Source organism: Periplaneta americana, chromosome 6, assembly GCF_040183065.1.
Source record: "Periplaneta americana isolate PAMFEO1 chromosome 6, P.americana_PAMFEO1_priV1, whole genome shotgun sequence".
Taxonomy (NCBI): domain Eukaryota; kingdom Metazoa; phylum Arthropoda; class Insecta; order Blattodea; family Blattidae; genus Periplaneta; species Periplaneta americana.
The window spans coordinates 97,444,608-97,458,392 of NC_091122.1; the positions used below are offsets into that span (position 1 = coordinate 97,444,608).

The following is a 13,785-nucleotide window of genomic DNA, read 5'->3' on the forward strand; positions in this document are numbered from 1 at the left end:
ATATTAACTTATGTTAAATTTTTAATTTATACAAATATTACTTAAACTGAAATCTGTCTTAATGTTGAAATATTATTTACCTTAATCCTAGTCTACCTATTACAATGTATGTTGCATAACTTAGAGTCTATCATAATGTTAATACACTATAATATGCACGTGTTTAACTGTAATCTTCATACATATGATATAGTATAATACTTTAATTGGAATCTGTCATGATTAATTGGTATATTATTGTAGACCATTGAAGTTTATCGATCTGATGAAACTGGCGAATATTTGCAAACACTTGCTAACTAGTTTGTCTTGGGTCGTAGGCCAATCTCCGCCAATGTTTCTTATTTTTTCAATCATTTCGTTTTTTTTTCTTTTGTGTGCATACACGTGTGTGTGTGTGTGTCAGCGTGTGTGTGAAATTATCACTGTAGTGTGAATGACTGGGCCAGTTTTATACAGATTATGTAACAACGGTAGCTGCAATCTCTTCTTACTCTGCTTGAATTGCTTGACAAAATGCTATGAGTAAATTTCTTTCTTCATTTTATGCAAGAAACAATATTTAAAAAATCCGCTATACTGGAGAATTAGCACGGCCACTTTGAACCGTGCCGTTACGTTTACCACCAAATTTAAGTAAATACACAATGTCACCAACATAAGAACATGACGTTGGTGTGTGGCGTAGTTGGCGGGAGAAATTTTTTCTCTCTCTGTCTACCTCCTTCGTTCTGAACATTATTGAGAGATAGCACCACTGTTAGCGACAATGTGTATTTCGTAAATATTGCGAGTAAATTATGACGAGTGCCTTAGATGAGAGGCTCGGGACAGAAACAGTTTTGCTGTAGCGCATGCGCGGACCTCTCATGCAGTGGGAGCGTGATCCTTACTTGAATTTATTTTTGCGTGTACTTGCAGATTAAATGATTGAGATCCCTTCTTGCTCCGGTTACAGGCCTTGCATTTACGAAGGTTATGTTATGTTAGCTTAGATTAGGTTAGGTTAGCTTAGGTTAGGTTAGATTAGATTAGCTTTGGTTAGGTTAGATTAGCTTTGGTTAGGTTAGATTAGTTTTGGTTAGGTTAGCTTAGCTTTGGTTAGGTTAGGTTAGCTTTGGTTAGGTTAGGTTAGCTTTGGTTAGGTTAGCTTGATTTGATTCGTCCATGTAGTAGTTAAAATTATATAATATGACAGTTTTTGATTCGTAATATTGTTAAAAAATAATAGGCCTATAATGAAAGCGGTGAATAATTTCATGGTCCTTAAATTTTTTTTCGTAAAAGGCTAGGTATTTTTCGATAGGCCAGAAATAAAACAGCAACGCCGTCATAATTACGTACTTTACGCTTTGGCGAACATTAACCGGAAATTTACTTTCCGTCATTTTAATTGTATTCCGTGAAACACACCTTTTTTCCTGTTAATTTCCTTGTGATAACCTAGTTTATTATCTTATTACATCTTCATTTTCTTTTAATGCATTCAAAAAACCGCCGTTGTACTACATAAAACCTTGAACTATACTAATGGAGTGAATTATTTAAGAATATAGTCGCGAATTTGACTACCACCATTTCGATTATATTTTGTTTGATACGGCTCGGTACGGCCCGGTGACTAGTGGCCAGCGAGTAGAGTCGACTATCGATATTGGTCTGCCGTGCGTATTATCCAGTTGTTCCAAAAAATCATTAAGATCAATCGAATTCATTGCCAATTCATGTCTTTGATTTCAAATAAAGACCTATTAATGATTTACTGAAAATTAGTACATTTCATATGCATCATTCGCTATACTTCTGATTCAGGTTCCGGCTGATATACGAGGGGTATTCCAAATTGATTTACACTTTAAAATTTCCCACCATCCATGGTCTGTCATTACAGTTGCAAACATGTAGTACATTGATCTGCCAGCAGGTGGCAGTACGATACAGAAAAGTGTAATTCCTGCAAACTACAGCGCTTGACTGCTGTCATTACGTGAGTGTACAGCATGGAGAGTGGTCATCAAGGACAGCGCTGGAAGACGTGATTTCTGTGGAAAGAGGGTGTAAACAATGCAGGCGATTGGTGGCAGTGTGTGGTGAGCATGCACCATCACGAAGAACTGTGTACAACTGGGTGACCATGCATGCAAGCAGCTACCGCATCACAACAGCATGACCATGTGACCAGTAGTTGCCATTACTGATGTACCAAATGAACATACGAGCATTTTAAAATGCAAACTTTAAGCATAGCATGAAATACAGAATTTTCGATGTCCTGTATGACGGTAGTACGGAACACAATTCTTCTTCCTCGAATACAGGAAATCCCGTATAATACAGGATGTCTGACCAATGTGTTCTCAAACCTCTCCAATTCCCTCACATCACAGTTTACTCTTGCTTCAGGTTGCTTGCTATGTATTTCTTAATTCTTCCTTACATTCTTTGAGTTCTCTCCTGGTCCTTCTTTAATCTTGTCTCCTGTGGTATTCAAACATTCTGTTTCTGTAAACTGATCCTACTGCTTTGGCTTCCTTGTTCAATAACTTTTACCTCACCTGCTCTCTTCATCTTCATTCATTCAATTTCCTTATGTGTTGCCATGAAAACTCCTATTCCTTTCCTTCACTGAGTTTTTGTCCCAAACTCATGGTGATCCATATTCCAGGTCGTACATTTTCTCGTTTACTTTCAGGTTGTCTTTCTTTCATTACTGAAAAGTATCCATTCCTCCTTGCCACTAATAAGAATGGTAACAACAGTTTTCTCCTATTTTTCATTTTGTAGCTCAAATCATCCATTCTAATTCTTTTTCTTCTAAGATTCTTCATTTTACTCATAACTGCTTCTTTCATTCCCAACCTTACAAATTTTACTAGAATTGGACGGTTTTTTCCTTTGACTAATCTATAATTTTCTTTTATGTGGCCACCACTAACATTTAAACTGAATAGCTCGCCCAACACTTTGCAAACTGTATCACGCATTTTCATTCCAATTTCCCATCTATATTCTTTCAGCCCGAAAATAAATCAGACTTTTTTTTCTCTGATTAGGTTCTAAATACTTAACTTCACTCTTCATTAATTTATTTTCCAGCTCCTCAATGTTTCTTTCCATATTTGCTATTTTCTGTCTGCAGTCTTGTGATTCTTGTTTTAGATTCATGAAGCCTACCTTAATTTCTTCATTTACTACTTCTCTTCAGTCTTGTTCGTTGATCTAGTATTCACTATAATTCGTGTATCACTTATGCATAGGGTACTGCCCTCTCTACTCTGGTTACCGTTGTCAGCACTTGCCTTCCACATGTCTGCTCACCTTCGCTACTTGTTGAACTTGTTGTTTGTATATAAAAAATTCCACTTGAACTCACTGATATCTGAACACACATATCTGTCATCAGAAACTAATGCTTTATCCATTCAGCTTGCAGCTTACCTCTGTACAGGATTTGCACCAAATGAAATTGCAGACCAACAAATATCTGCCAAACATCTCATAAGAACAATATCAGACATGAAATTTTAAAAATTCTTACTAGATAAATTTCCAAGAAAAAATTATTCACAGTACAAGTAATATTTGAGGACCTATAAAACTAGGAAAACAAGCAGTAGCAACATTCAGATTAGAAATGACATATAGCCGTTTTGCCAAATTTTTTGTATACAAACGAAATTTTGGATTTTGATTCAGCAGCTATATATATATCCTATTAGAAAGCCAACACAGCTATGGATGCCTACATGTCAAAGGTAAATTAGAACTAACAATGTCATATTGGGATGTCAGAAGATGAACCTGTTTAAAAATACAAATTTGATGCCACTGAACACCAAAAAAACTGTAACAGACTGTACACAGTCTGAGGCATGAGGAGGAAGAAAAGAAGGAAGAGTACCAGTATGAATATGTAAATATCATCTGAATGATCTAACAGCATGAAAAATTTCGCAATAATGGAGAGTTAAACATATTATAAAATAAAACTTCTAAATACCTCGATCTGTCTAGCAGCAGATGGCTGGTTCAAGGAAGCAGAGACTGGAGTAATGTGCTTCACAGATCTGCTGGAAGAGCCTATCCCAACTGAGAGGCAGAGTTTCAGTTCACCCAGGAAAGGACAGCACAGATACAAACAGTGTTCATCTACCACGTCCAATGAATCCAGTGGCACCACACGTCCAAGTTCTCCTCCTGTCACATATAACCAGACACTTAATACATCACTAGGGGAGAGTCGGGTAGTATCGGACATCGGGTAGTAACGGACAGTGCGTTTTTTTCATCTACCACCATATGGTAGTACCTGAATGACATGGTTACGTTTCTCTATGCGACGTCACAGAAACATAACCATGTCAATCAGGTATTATCATCGTGTGGTAGATGAAAGAAACTCACTGTCCGATATTACCCGATGTCTGATACTACCCGACTCTCCTCTATACTGTATTTAAGGTGATCTAAAAAAATTATGAAGTAATGTTTGCTCATTTATTTTACTACTTACTTCAACTTTCTATCAACAGAAAACAATAAAAATAAAAACATACATAGAACACACAAGGTCTGTTATTTCTTTATTTACTCCTAATTGTTATTTGTTTGTTTGGCTGCAGTGCGTTACAATGTTGAATAACAGCACTGACTTCCAGTCATATAACTGTCATTCACTTATAAATATACAAGATTTTATACATACATACTTACTTACTGACTTTTAAAAAACCCAGAGGTTCATTGCTGCCTTCACATAAGCCCACCATTGGTCCCTATCCTGAGCAAGATTAATCCAGTCTCTACCATCATATCCCACCTCCCTCAAATCCATTTTAATATTATCTTCCCATCAACGTCTCGCCTCCCCAAAGGTCTTTTTCCCTTCGGCCTCCCAACTAGCACTCTATATGCATTTCTGGATTCGTCCATACGTGCTACATGCCCTGCCCATCTCAAACGTCTGGATTTAATGTTTCTAATAATGTCAGGTGAAGAATACAATGCATGCAGTTCTGTGTTGTGTAACTTTCTCCATTCTTCTGTAACTTCATCCTTCTTAGCCCCAAATATTAGGTATATACATACATTTATACATAGGTAGGTTTATTTATATTACATATACACTTTTTTTTAATTTATTTACAGCATCTTATACTGTTCTAGTTGATGTGGCAAAATGGATAATGTTTGAAAGCTGAAAAAAATTAAAATACTTCAGTAAACGAACAGAAGTATGTAAATAATATTTCCTTTTATGAGATATAGAGATAAGAAGATAGTGATGGAAATTCTGAAGGCCTCTCTTAAAATTCTATACTATCACTTATACACATTTTTTAAATGTACATAACGAATATTTATTTTGCTTCTATTATTTTTCATTATATTTTCATGTTTGCAATTCCGGATTCCAATGGTCAATCTCACTTGAGGATAGACAATTCTGAAAAAAATTTAGTATTGTCATTGTGCCTGCAATAACTTCTATGTGCAAAATATACAATTTTTCAGTAGGAAGAAAAAACACATTTATTCATTCTATGGATGTGGTACATAGGAGATTGTGAATTCTTATATTTTCGAAAGAAAGAAATATAATTACATATTAGGAGACTTTATTATTTGCTGTATCACTATTTAAGTCATTTTAGAGCAAAAATCTGAAAATCGATAAATATGTCATATAGGAGTTATTGCAGGAACAATGGCGATATGCTTCCTCCCTCCCTCTTAGGCATAGTTCACTGGGCAGTGTGTGGAACTGGGAGACCCAGGTTCGATCCTTGGCGCTGGGACGAATTTTTCTCCGTTAATAACAAATAGTAACCATCACAGATAATTCTGTTAGGACAAATGTCTACATAGATCTAAAATTTTTGTTTGGAAAGTTTTGAATTGGAGGAATAATTCTGTAAATAATTAATCTGACATAAATTTTTGGAAGCTCAATGTCTATACCATTTCTTTCAACAATTTCCTACACAAGAAAAATAATGGAAAAGAAAATCATTTCAATTTAATCTGAGAAAATTGATACTTCAAGGTTTTTTAATGCAGACCTAATACTTTTATTAAAATTATTATATTTCATTTTAATATTTCCAGATGAATTACCTAAGTCATAAACAGAGAATAATTATGAAAAAAAATGTCAAAAACTTCAAGCAAAACAGTTGTACACAGACAGATAGTATGTCAAAAACAATCTTTTCAGTATGAAACATTAAAAAAAAAAAAAAAAAAAAAAAAAAAAAAAAAAAAAAACTAGTATTTCGTGAAGATTGCTAAACTGATTTTTTTTTAAGTAGTATAGTACAGACACACTCTTCATAATACCAAAATATTAAGGGATTGACGCACCTGTTTCTACCAGATTATTTGTTTGCTTCCAGGCATAGAACAGAGACTCTGGAAAGTTTGGAGACTCGAACAGCCATCCCAAAAGCAGACGAACAAGTAGAGAAGATCGACCTGGTCCTTTGGCAGACTGGTAGATGCAGAATAGCTGCTCAAACACTGCCCAATAATAAGGAAGGTGCACAGAGACAGAGTCCATCATGGATAAGTATTTCACTATCCATGGTAATGTCAGTACCAGCTTGTGCATGCGCACAGCTTCATTCACACATGCCAGTACATCGAACTGAGGACACAGCTGCAACCAGACCAAGACAGTCATTACCAAATTATCACTAAGGTTTGGTGTTCACATCCTAAAAAGCCGAGAACTATGCAAATAGGAGGGCTATTCAGAAAATTCTCGAAATCAGATAGAATGAAACAGAGGAAATTATATTAAGAAATAAAATGAAAATTTCCACCATTGCACTTAATCCAATGTAGTTCCAACTTCAAAATACCATCTTCAAGTTCTGCAAAAAGGGTGTTTATTACAGAAATATGTTGGCAGGACTGAAATTTCTTTCCTGTCAGAAATATTTTGAGATTTGAGAAAAGATGGAAGTCACTGGGGGTCAAATCAGGGGAGTATAGTGGATGGGGAAGCAATTGGAAGCAAAGTTCAAGTTCTTGAAATTTTTTCCTTTTCATATGAGATGTTTTGCCTAGGATGTTCACCTTAAATTAGTCCAAAAGCTTGCAGTGGTATTCCGTTGACAGTTCTCTCTCTTCTCAAGTAATTAATCAAAATTACTCCATTTTCATCTCACAAACTTAGGCCATCAACTTTTCTGACGAAACCACATTGATTTTCTTTGGTGTTGGACAGTTACCATGTTTCAACTGTTTGTACTCCTTGATCTGAGCTATTTTTCCTCACTTCTTCATTATATTATAATTTTAACAATTTATTGTGCTCGTTCAATGTATCAGTAAGTCACAGATGTTGAGCATTTATTTGGACAAGGTTTTAAATGACAGATAAGAATCTAAGTGATCTTTACTTGATTCATGTCTACTCACTGACCTCGATAAGATTTTTAAGTCATCAGGACCATTCACTTTTAGTTGTACTTAGCAGCACACAATAGCCAGCAAAATAATTTCCCCTTCACAATTCTTCCACACAACCATTTCTGATTATTATAACACGAACACTGAAATGAGACACAACAATAATGAAAGCTTTAGCACTAGAAACCATCAATTCAAAATATCCACATACTGAACGGCTGAAAATCTTTCCAGCCGGATCACACAGATCACCTGAAGAAGGTGCTGGAGCTGGAGTTACATGCCCTCTTTTTCCAATTTACCATAATGTTGGTCCATATTCAACGAGGCTTACATAATCTGTAATAGAGAAAAAAATAAATTTCAAAAAGTTGCAATTCTGTCAGATTCGTGAGCCACTGTTCAAGCAATAGTTGGGTCATCAACTTCAACTTCATCAAAAGTGTAAAAATCTAGGAATCTTGAAAAATTATAAATTATTTGATCAAATTAAAAAAATCATCAGTATGCAATGCTTCCACTCACATAGTATTAGGCTGCTGCATAAATTTGTAGCCTTTTTGTTCGTCATCACAGCAGTGCATTATTAGGAGATTATTTATCATTTGTCCAACTTCGATTTGACATTGCTTCCGTGGCGTAAAAATTGATTTGAATCTAGTTCCTGTTTTTCTTATTCTTTCTGCCAGATGCTGCTGGTAACCACTGGTTGTTGGTAGATGGTGCATCAGTCTCGGTTCTTCTATTACGAAGGATTCTCATGCAAGCTCATACACTAATCTGGAGGGTGTTGACTTCAATATCCAGAAGACTCTTTTTAGGAAGATGGCTTTTACTTTTTCCAGTTGTTCTAGGTTCTTCTTCTTAAGATGATTCCATATAATGTCTATGCCATAGGCTAGGATGGGACGATTTTTGGTGTGAATAATTATTTGCAGTGTCTAGAATAGTCTGTGAATGTGTAAAGCTGGGTAAATCCTGATCAACCCCAACAACAGATGCTGACAAGATACGCCGTCCATGGCTTCCATCATAAAACTTGGATGCAAACAGGTTTTCATCAAGCGACAGACAATTGCATCTGTGTACTATATGGCAGAAAATGTGAACAGTACCACCTAGAACTCTGTGTAAAAAGACAAGGAGCATAACTGCATACAGTAGGCAAGACTCATAGTGTCGTTATATACACATTTGTACGTATTTCCTCTTTATTATTTCTCGTTTGTCATTAGTCATTTGTTATTTGGAGTGTTATGCTCGTAAATATGCTTTGAATTTTGCGGATTTGAAGAAAGTTTATGCTATTAGTGAGCTAAAAAAGATTATAAGTGTGAAGTGGAAAGAAACGAACACTTCTGAAATAGTCAATATGAGTTTAATTGAAAAGAGCAAAGGCATCGAAACATTTGTGACGTGTATGAGGAGAATGCCTCATGTATTGTGGGTCCCTATCACCATGGCATGGCACATCCTCAGGTTGCAAATAGAGGAGACGGCCTCCAGATATGCAGGGTAGCTGCGAATATATTGAATAAGCAGTTGTGGACAGCCGATAAGGAGTGGTCCTCCAGCTTGGGGGTTGGGCGAAGGGCTAACAACCCATCACCATAAAAAACAGCTTCTTACGAATCCATACAATAAGCCTCGGAATGGGACTGATTCTCTGGCACGACCACAGCAAAGGAATAAGGTTATGATAGAGACTGGATTAATCTCGTACAGGATAGGGACCGATGACGGGCGTATGTGAGGACGGCAATGAACCTGTGGGTTCCTTAAAAACCATTTGTAAGTAAGTATGAGGAGAATGCCATTGGAAAAAGGACTGCAAGAAAATGGTTCTGTCATTTTAACATACAACATCCCATACAAAATTAGTGTCTATCCACAAATGATGATGATGTCGTCCTGGTTGGCGCAGTTGGTATAGTACTGGCCTTCTATGCCCGAGGCTGCAGGTTCGATCCCACAAAGTCGATGGCATTTAAGTGTGCTTAAATGCGACAGGCTCATGTCAGTAGATTTATTGGAATGCAAAAGATCTCCTGCGAGACAAAATTCCAGCACACCAGTGATGCTGATATAACCTCGGCAGTTGCGAAAGTCGTTAAATAAAACATAACATTAACATCCACAAATTATGTTATGCATCTGATGGAATGAAGAAGGTGTGTATTACGAATTACGGTACTTCCCAAGAATGCACTCATAATTGGCGACATTTACTGCCAACAACTCAGATGTCTTGCAGCTGAAAATTAGGGGGGGGGGGGGGGAAACGACCAGGAAGACTGCATCAAATGCTGCTGCACACATAATAATGCACGACCACATTTTGCTAACATGACGAAAGCAGCTATCCTGGAGCTTGGTTGGGAAATGATTCCACATCCCCATACTCTCCCGACCTTGCTCCCTCAGATTTCTACCTTTTCCGTTCTCTATCACACAATCTTCAAGAGAACTTCTTTGATAATGAAGACACTTTACAAACTTGGCTTGACGACTTCTGTAACACCAAATCAACAGATTTCTTCAGATGAAGATTCGAAAAACTACCCCAGCATTGGTAGAGAGTCATAGATAATGTAGGAGAACATAGGTATTATTGATTAATTTCTGTCTTCTATTCATCCCAATAAAAAGTTCTGCCACAGCAAAGAAAAAACGCTACCAACTTTTGCATCAACCCAATAATACTATAAAGACAGTAGGCTATGTTTGGGCTGAATATTGTAATGAATGCTCAGATGTTAGTCTGAACCTTAATACAAATTTCTTGTAAAATGCATTTGCGCGCAATTATAAAACCAAACCTTGCTGCATAGGTGCACATGTTATAGCAATAGTTAAATGCAAACTTTAAATAACTTTAATTATATATTAATATAAAGTAAGTAGGTATAGGCCAATATTGTAATAAATGCAAACTTTTTGTAAAATGCTTCTGTGCTCAAATGAATCACATAAAACTACACCTTGCTGCATAGATGCATGCAGTACAACACAGAATAGTTAAATTCAGTTGCAAAATAACATATTTGTAATGCAGAATTACGTTATAAATTATTAAACAGTGTGACACTTTAAATATGATGATGATGATGATGATGATGATGATGATGATAATGATGATGATGATGATGATGATGATGATGAAGAATTATTTGTATACTCTGCAGTTAAAATGTAATTTTGAAATAGAGAAGTCTTTGGTTACCTTTATTGATCTTCTTTTTCATATGAACCACAAAACATGCACTCTGCAGTTCGCCTTTTGAACAATCCAGTATTAGACAATATGTATAAAAAACAATGCTGGTTTGCAAGGCCAGACATTTTATGTGACAAAGAAAGAAAAATAATGAAAAAATAGTAGAGAAACAGAAATGCCCTGAAAATATGTGGTTCATCACTTCATTATTTCACAATAAAATCTAATATATGAACTCTCTACACAACAAAACTGAGTCTGGAATATTGAAAATGATGCATTAAATATTCAGCTACGCTATTATTCCCAATCTAGCCCTGATATTAATATAAGTTGATATTACTCCTATTTACTTACAATCAACACAAGAAATTCACTATTAGAGAAATCACCTTTGCACGGACAGTGCTGTGTGCAGTCACCATACTCTCCGGCAGAGGATTGATCTTTGACTGATATGGCAAAAACACAATAAAACCGAGGAACTTGGCAAGCAAGCGCAGTGCTGACACACAAGCCAGATAGCTGGAGCGTGTGGCATCATCCACAGATGTATCTGAAATCAATGTCAAACTGAAAGTTCAGACTGTTCACTGGTAAATATATAAAATGCACAACTCCAATCTGAAAGAGGCATATCTTATTTGCAGATAATTATCTTATATAGAAGGCTGAAGACTGAACTTCTTCAGATTTTCACGTTCCCTGAAACATTTTGTAATGTCTTGAAGTAATATTAAGAAAAAATCTCCTGCAATTCCACTAGCCTGACAATGATGACTGTTATTCCAGAAGTGGAAACACAAATACGGGAGAATTGATTATCCCTGGTGATAGGATGATGAGTGAAAATGATACTAGCAAAGTTGAATTTTGAGCAGCAGAGAAATATCCAGAAAATTTTGTCTAGAACCCTTATGCATTGAGAGATAAGACTAAAGAGTCTTATTTTAGTCTTATCTCTCCTGTGCTGTAACTCCTGTAAGTTTCAAGTTACTCTTTTCTTCTAAAGAAGGTTTCTCTCCTCTTACCCTCAAAATCCATCACTGTAGGCCAGGACTGAACCCACAGATCTAATTGCTAGCATTGCATTACATAACTGAAGCCTGGTGTTGCTCAATGTTCCTGGAACAGACAATTAACTATTTCTTTAGTAATGTTTATTCAGTAAATTTATGTAGTTCTTGGTGAGATCCACATCTGTGAAGTAATGGTTAACGTGTCTGGCCACAAAACCAGGTTCGAATCCCGGTTGGGGCAAGTTACCTGGTTGAGGTTTTTTCCTGGGTTTTCCTTCAACCCAATATGAGTAAATGCTGGGTAACTATTGGTGCTGGACCCAGGACTCATTTCACTGGCATTATCACCTTCATCTCATTCAGACATTAAATAACCTAAGATGTTGATACAGCATCTTAAAAAAATTTCTTGGTGGGCAAGTGGGCAAGCTCCTTAACCATTTTAAATCGGAACCATGATCATATGAACATTTACTCGAAACGGTTTGAAGAGCCACATTCTAACATTATGACCTTTATTTCTGAATGACCCTTTATAAAAGAAATTTACAACATTCAACTAATTAACGTTGTTAGCAAATATAAGACCAGTAAATCATTGTCTATAGTGCATATTATAGCTCTACTGACTAACTCATGTTTTCTGCTATCTACAAAAAAAGGAAAATGTGAAAACCTCGATACTCTCAGTGCCCACAGACTTCTGTGGATATCATGTAATGGTCAATATTAATAACTGAACATATTGTGTACTAAGGACAAAGTATCCAATACATTAATACTCATTATCGCATTTGTCTCTTTTCTGTTCAGTTTTAGACTACTTTCACTTTGTACCAGGGGAACGCAATGATATCTTGAATGGACTGATTTACTGAAACTCAGCAGAAACGTAAAGTCACTCAAGCACACACTTAGCTAAAACTATAGGTACGAGTTTATTAACAGTTTGATAGCTCACCTGTGTCCTCCAGATCTGATGCAGTGAAGTCAGTGTCATTCAAATCGAGAATCTCCGAGATGAGGCTGTCAGTCAAATGTTGCAGGAACATAGGGTGAGAAGAGTGAAGAATGAAATTGCGGTAGAATTCTTGTTGCCCTGGGAATGTTGGCAGAGGACAGGGACCCCCAGATGGAATTGGAGTCACCAGTCTCTCTCGCAGACGACTTAGTTTGTCTGGATTTACTTCCTTCAAGATATCAAGGCTATTGCCACCAGAGTCATTGCCCAACGTAAATTCCTAATGTAGTAAAAATTAAACATTTTCTAAGAAATGGAAATTTTGACATAAACATATCATCAGCTTATAATTATGATTAGGCAAAATACCATGTAAATAAAAAGGATATGGGATACACAACTTTTCGCTTGTCCACTTAAAATCAAGTAGAATGCTACAAACTTTCAAATTATACTTATTACACTTTATATGTATTAAGTTTGATTCATTTTATAACCAGGATAATCTTTAAATAGCAAAGGCACTAAAATTCGTCCATTGGGCAGGGCATGTTGGTAAAATAATGGCATGATGAGACATAACCACTGACGTAGTGACACTATACAAAGAATGAAAAATGTATTAGCTCGAGAGCTGCAGATAGTCAGAAATGTAAGTGATGATTATAATGATGACTTTCAATGACCCTGATCTTGGTAGTTACACCATTTGCTTCCTGCTTCCCGATATATAATATGATATTTATTAGTCAAACAGCATCTATAATGTCATGGTGTAACTTCACATTCCTGTATTTACGAAACATCATAACTCATCATTACATTATTTTCCAATTCATTACTTTTTCTACTCATCATATAGGTACTTTTCTCTCCTCTGTTCTTATTATTAAAATCGTGAATTTCTCTACCCAAAAGATATAATACTTCCCAATATAAACTTATTATATATTGTGCACTTTATCTGTCTTTACTTAGGGCACTGCATTGAAGCAGGTGTTCTGCATCCATTACAGTGTCTGTGTTGCATAACATATAGTTGTCAGTGTCGAATATTTTCATCTTGTTCGAATAGTATGCCAGGCAGTTACGACCTCTTAGAATTCTAAATTTGGCTACGTACTCTTGCAGCCTAAACCAGTGAGTGGTATTCAATCTTTTTTGCTAACACA

At 36.1% G+C, this 13,785-nt stretch overlaps 1 protein-coding gene across 3 annotated transcripts in view; it reads right to left on the reverse strand.

Moving 5' to 3' along the window:
* Positions 1-13,785, reverse strand: part of dlt (codanin-1 like protein dlt) — a 55,577-nt gene that overhangs the window by 29,003 nt on the left and 12,789 nt on the right. For all 3 annotated transcript variants that reach the window (XM_069828512.1, XM_069828513.1, XM_069828514.1), the window contains 4 exons: positions 12,614-12,893; positions 11,026-11,189; positions 6,364-6,658; positions 4,001-4,197 (listed from right to left, as the gene is read on the reverse strand). In XM_069828512.1, the coding sequence (XP_069684613.1) occupies positions 4,001-4,197; positions 6,364-6,658; positions 11,026-11,189; positions 12,614-12,893 (936 nt within the window). The remainder of the gene's footprint in view (positions 1-4,000; positions 4,198-6,363; positions 6,659-11,025; positions 11,190-12,613; positions 12,894-13,785) is intronic.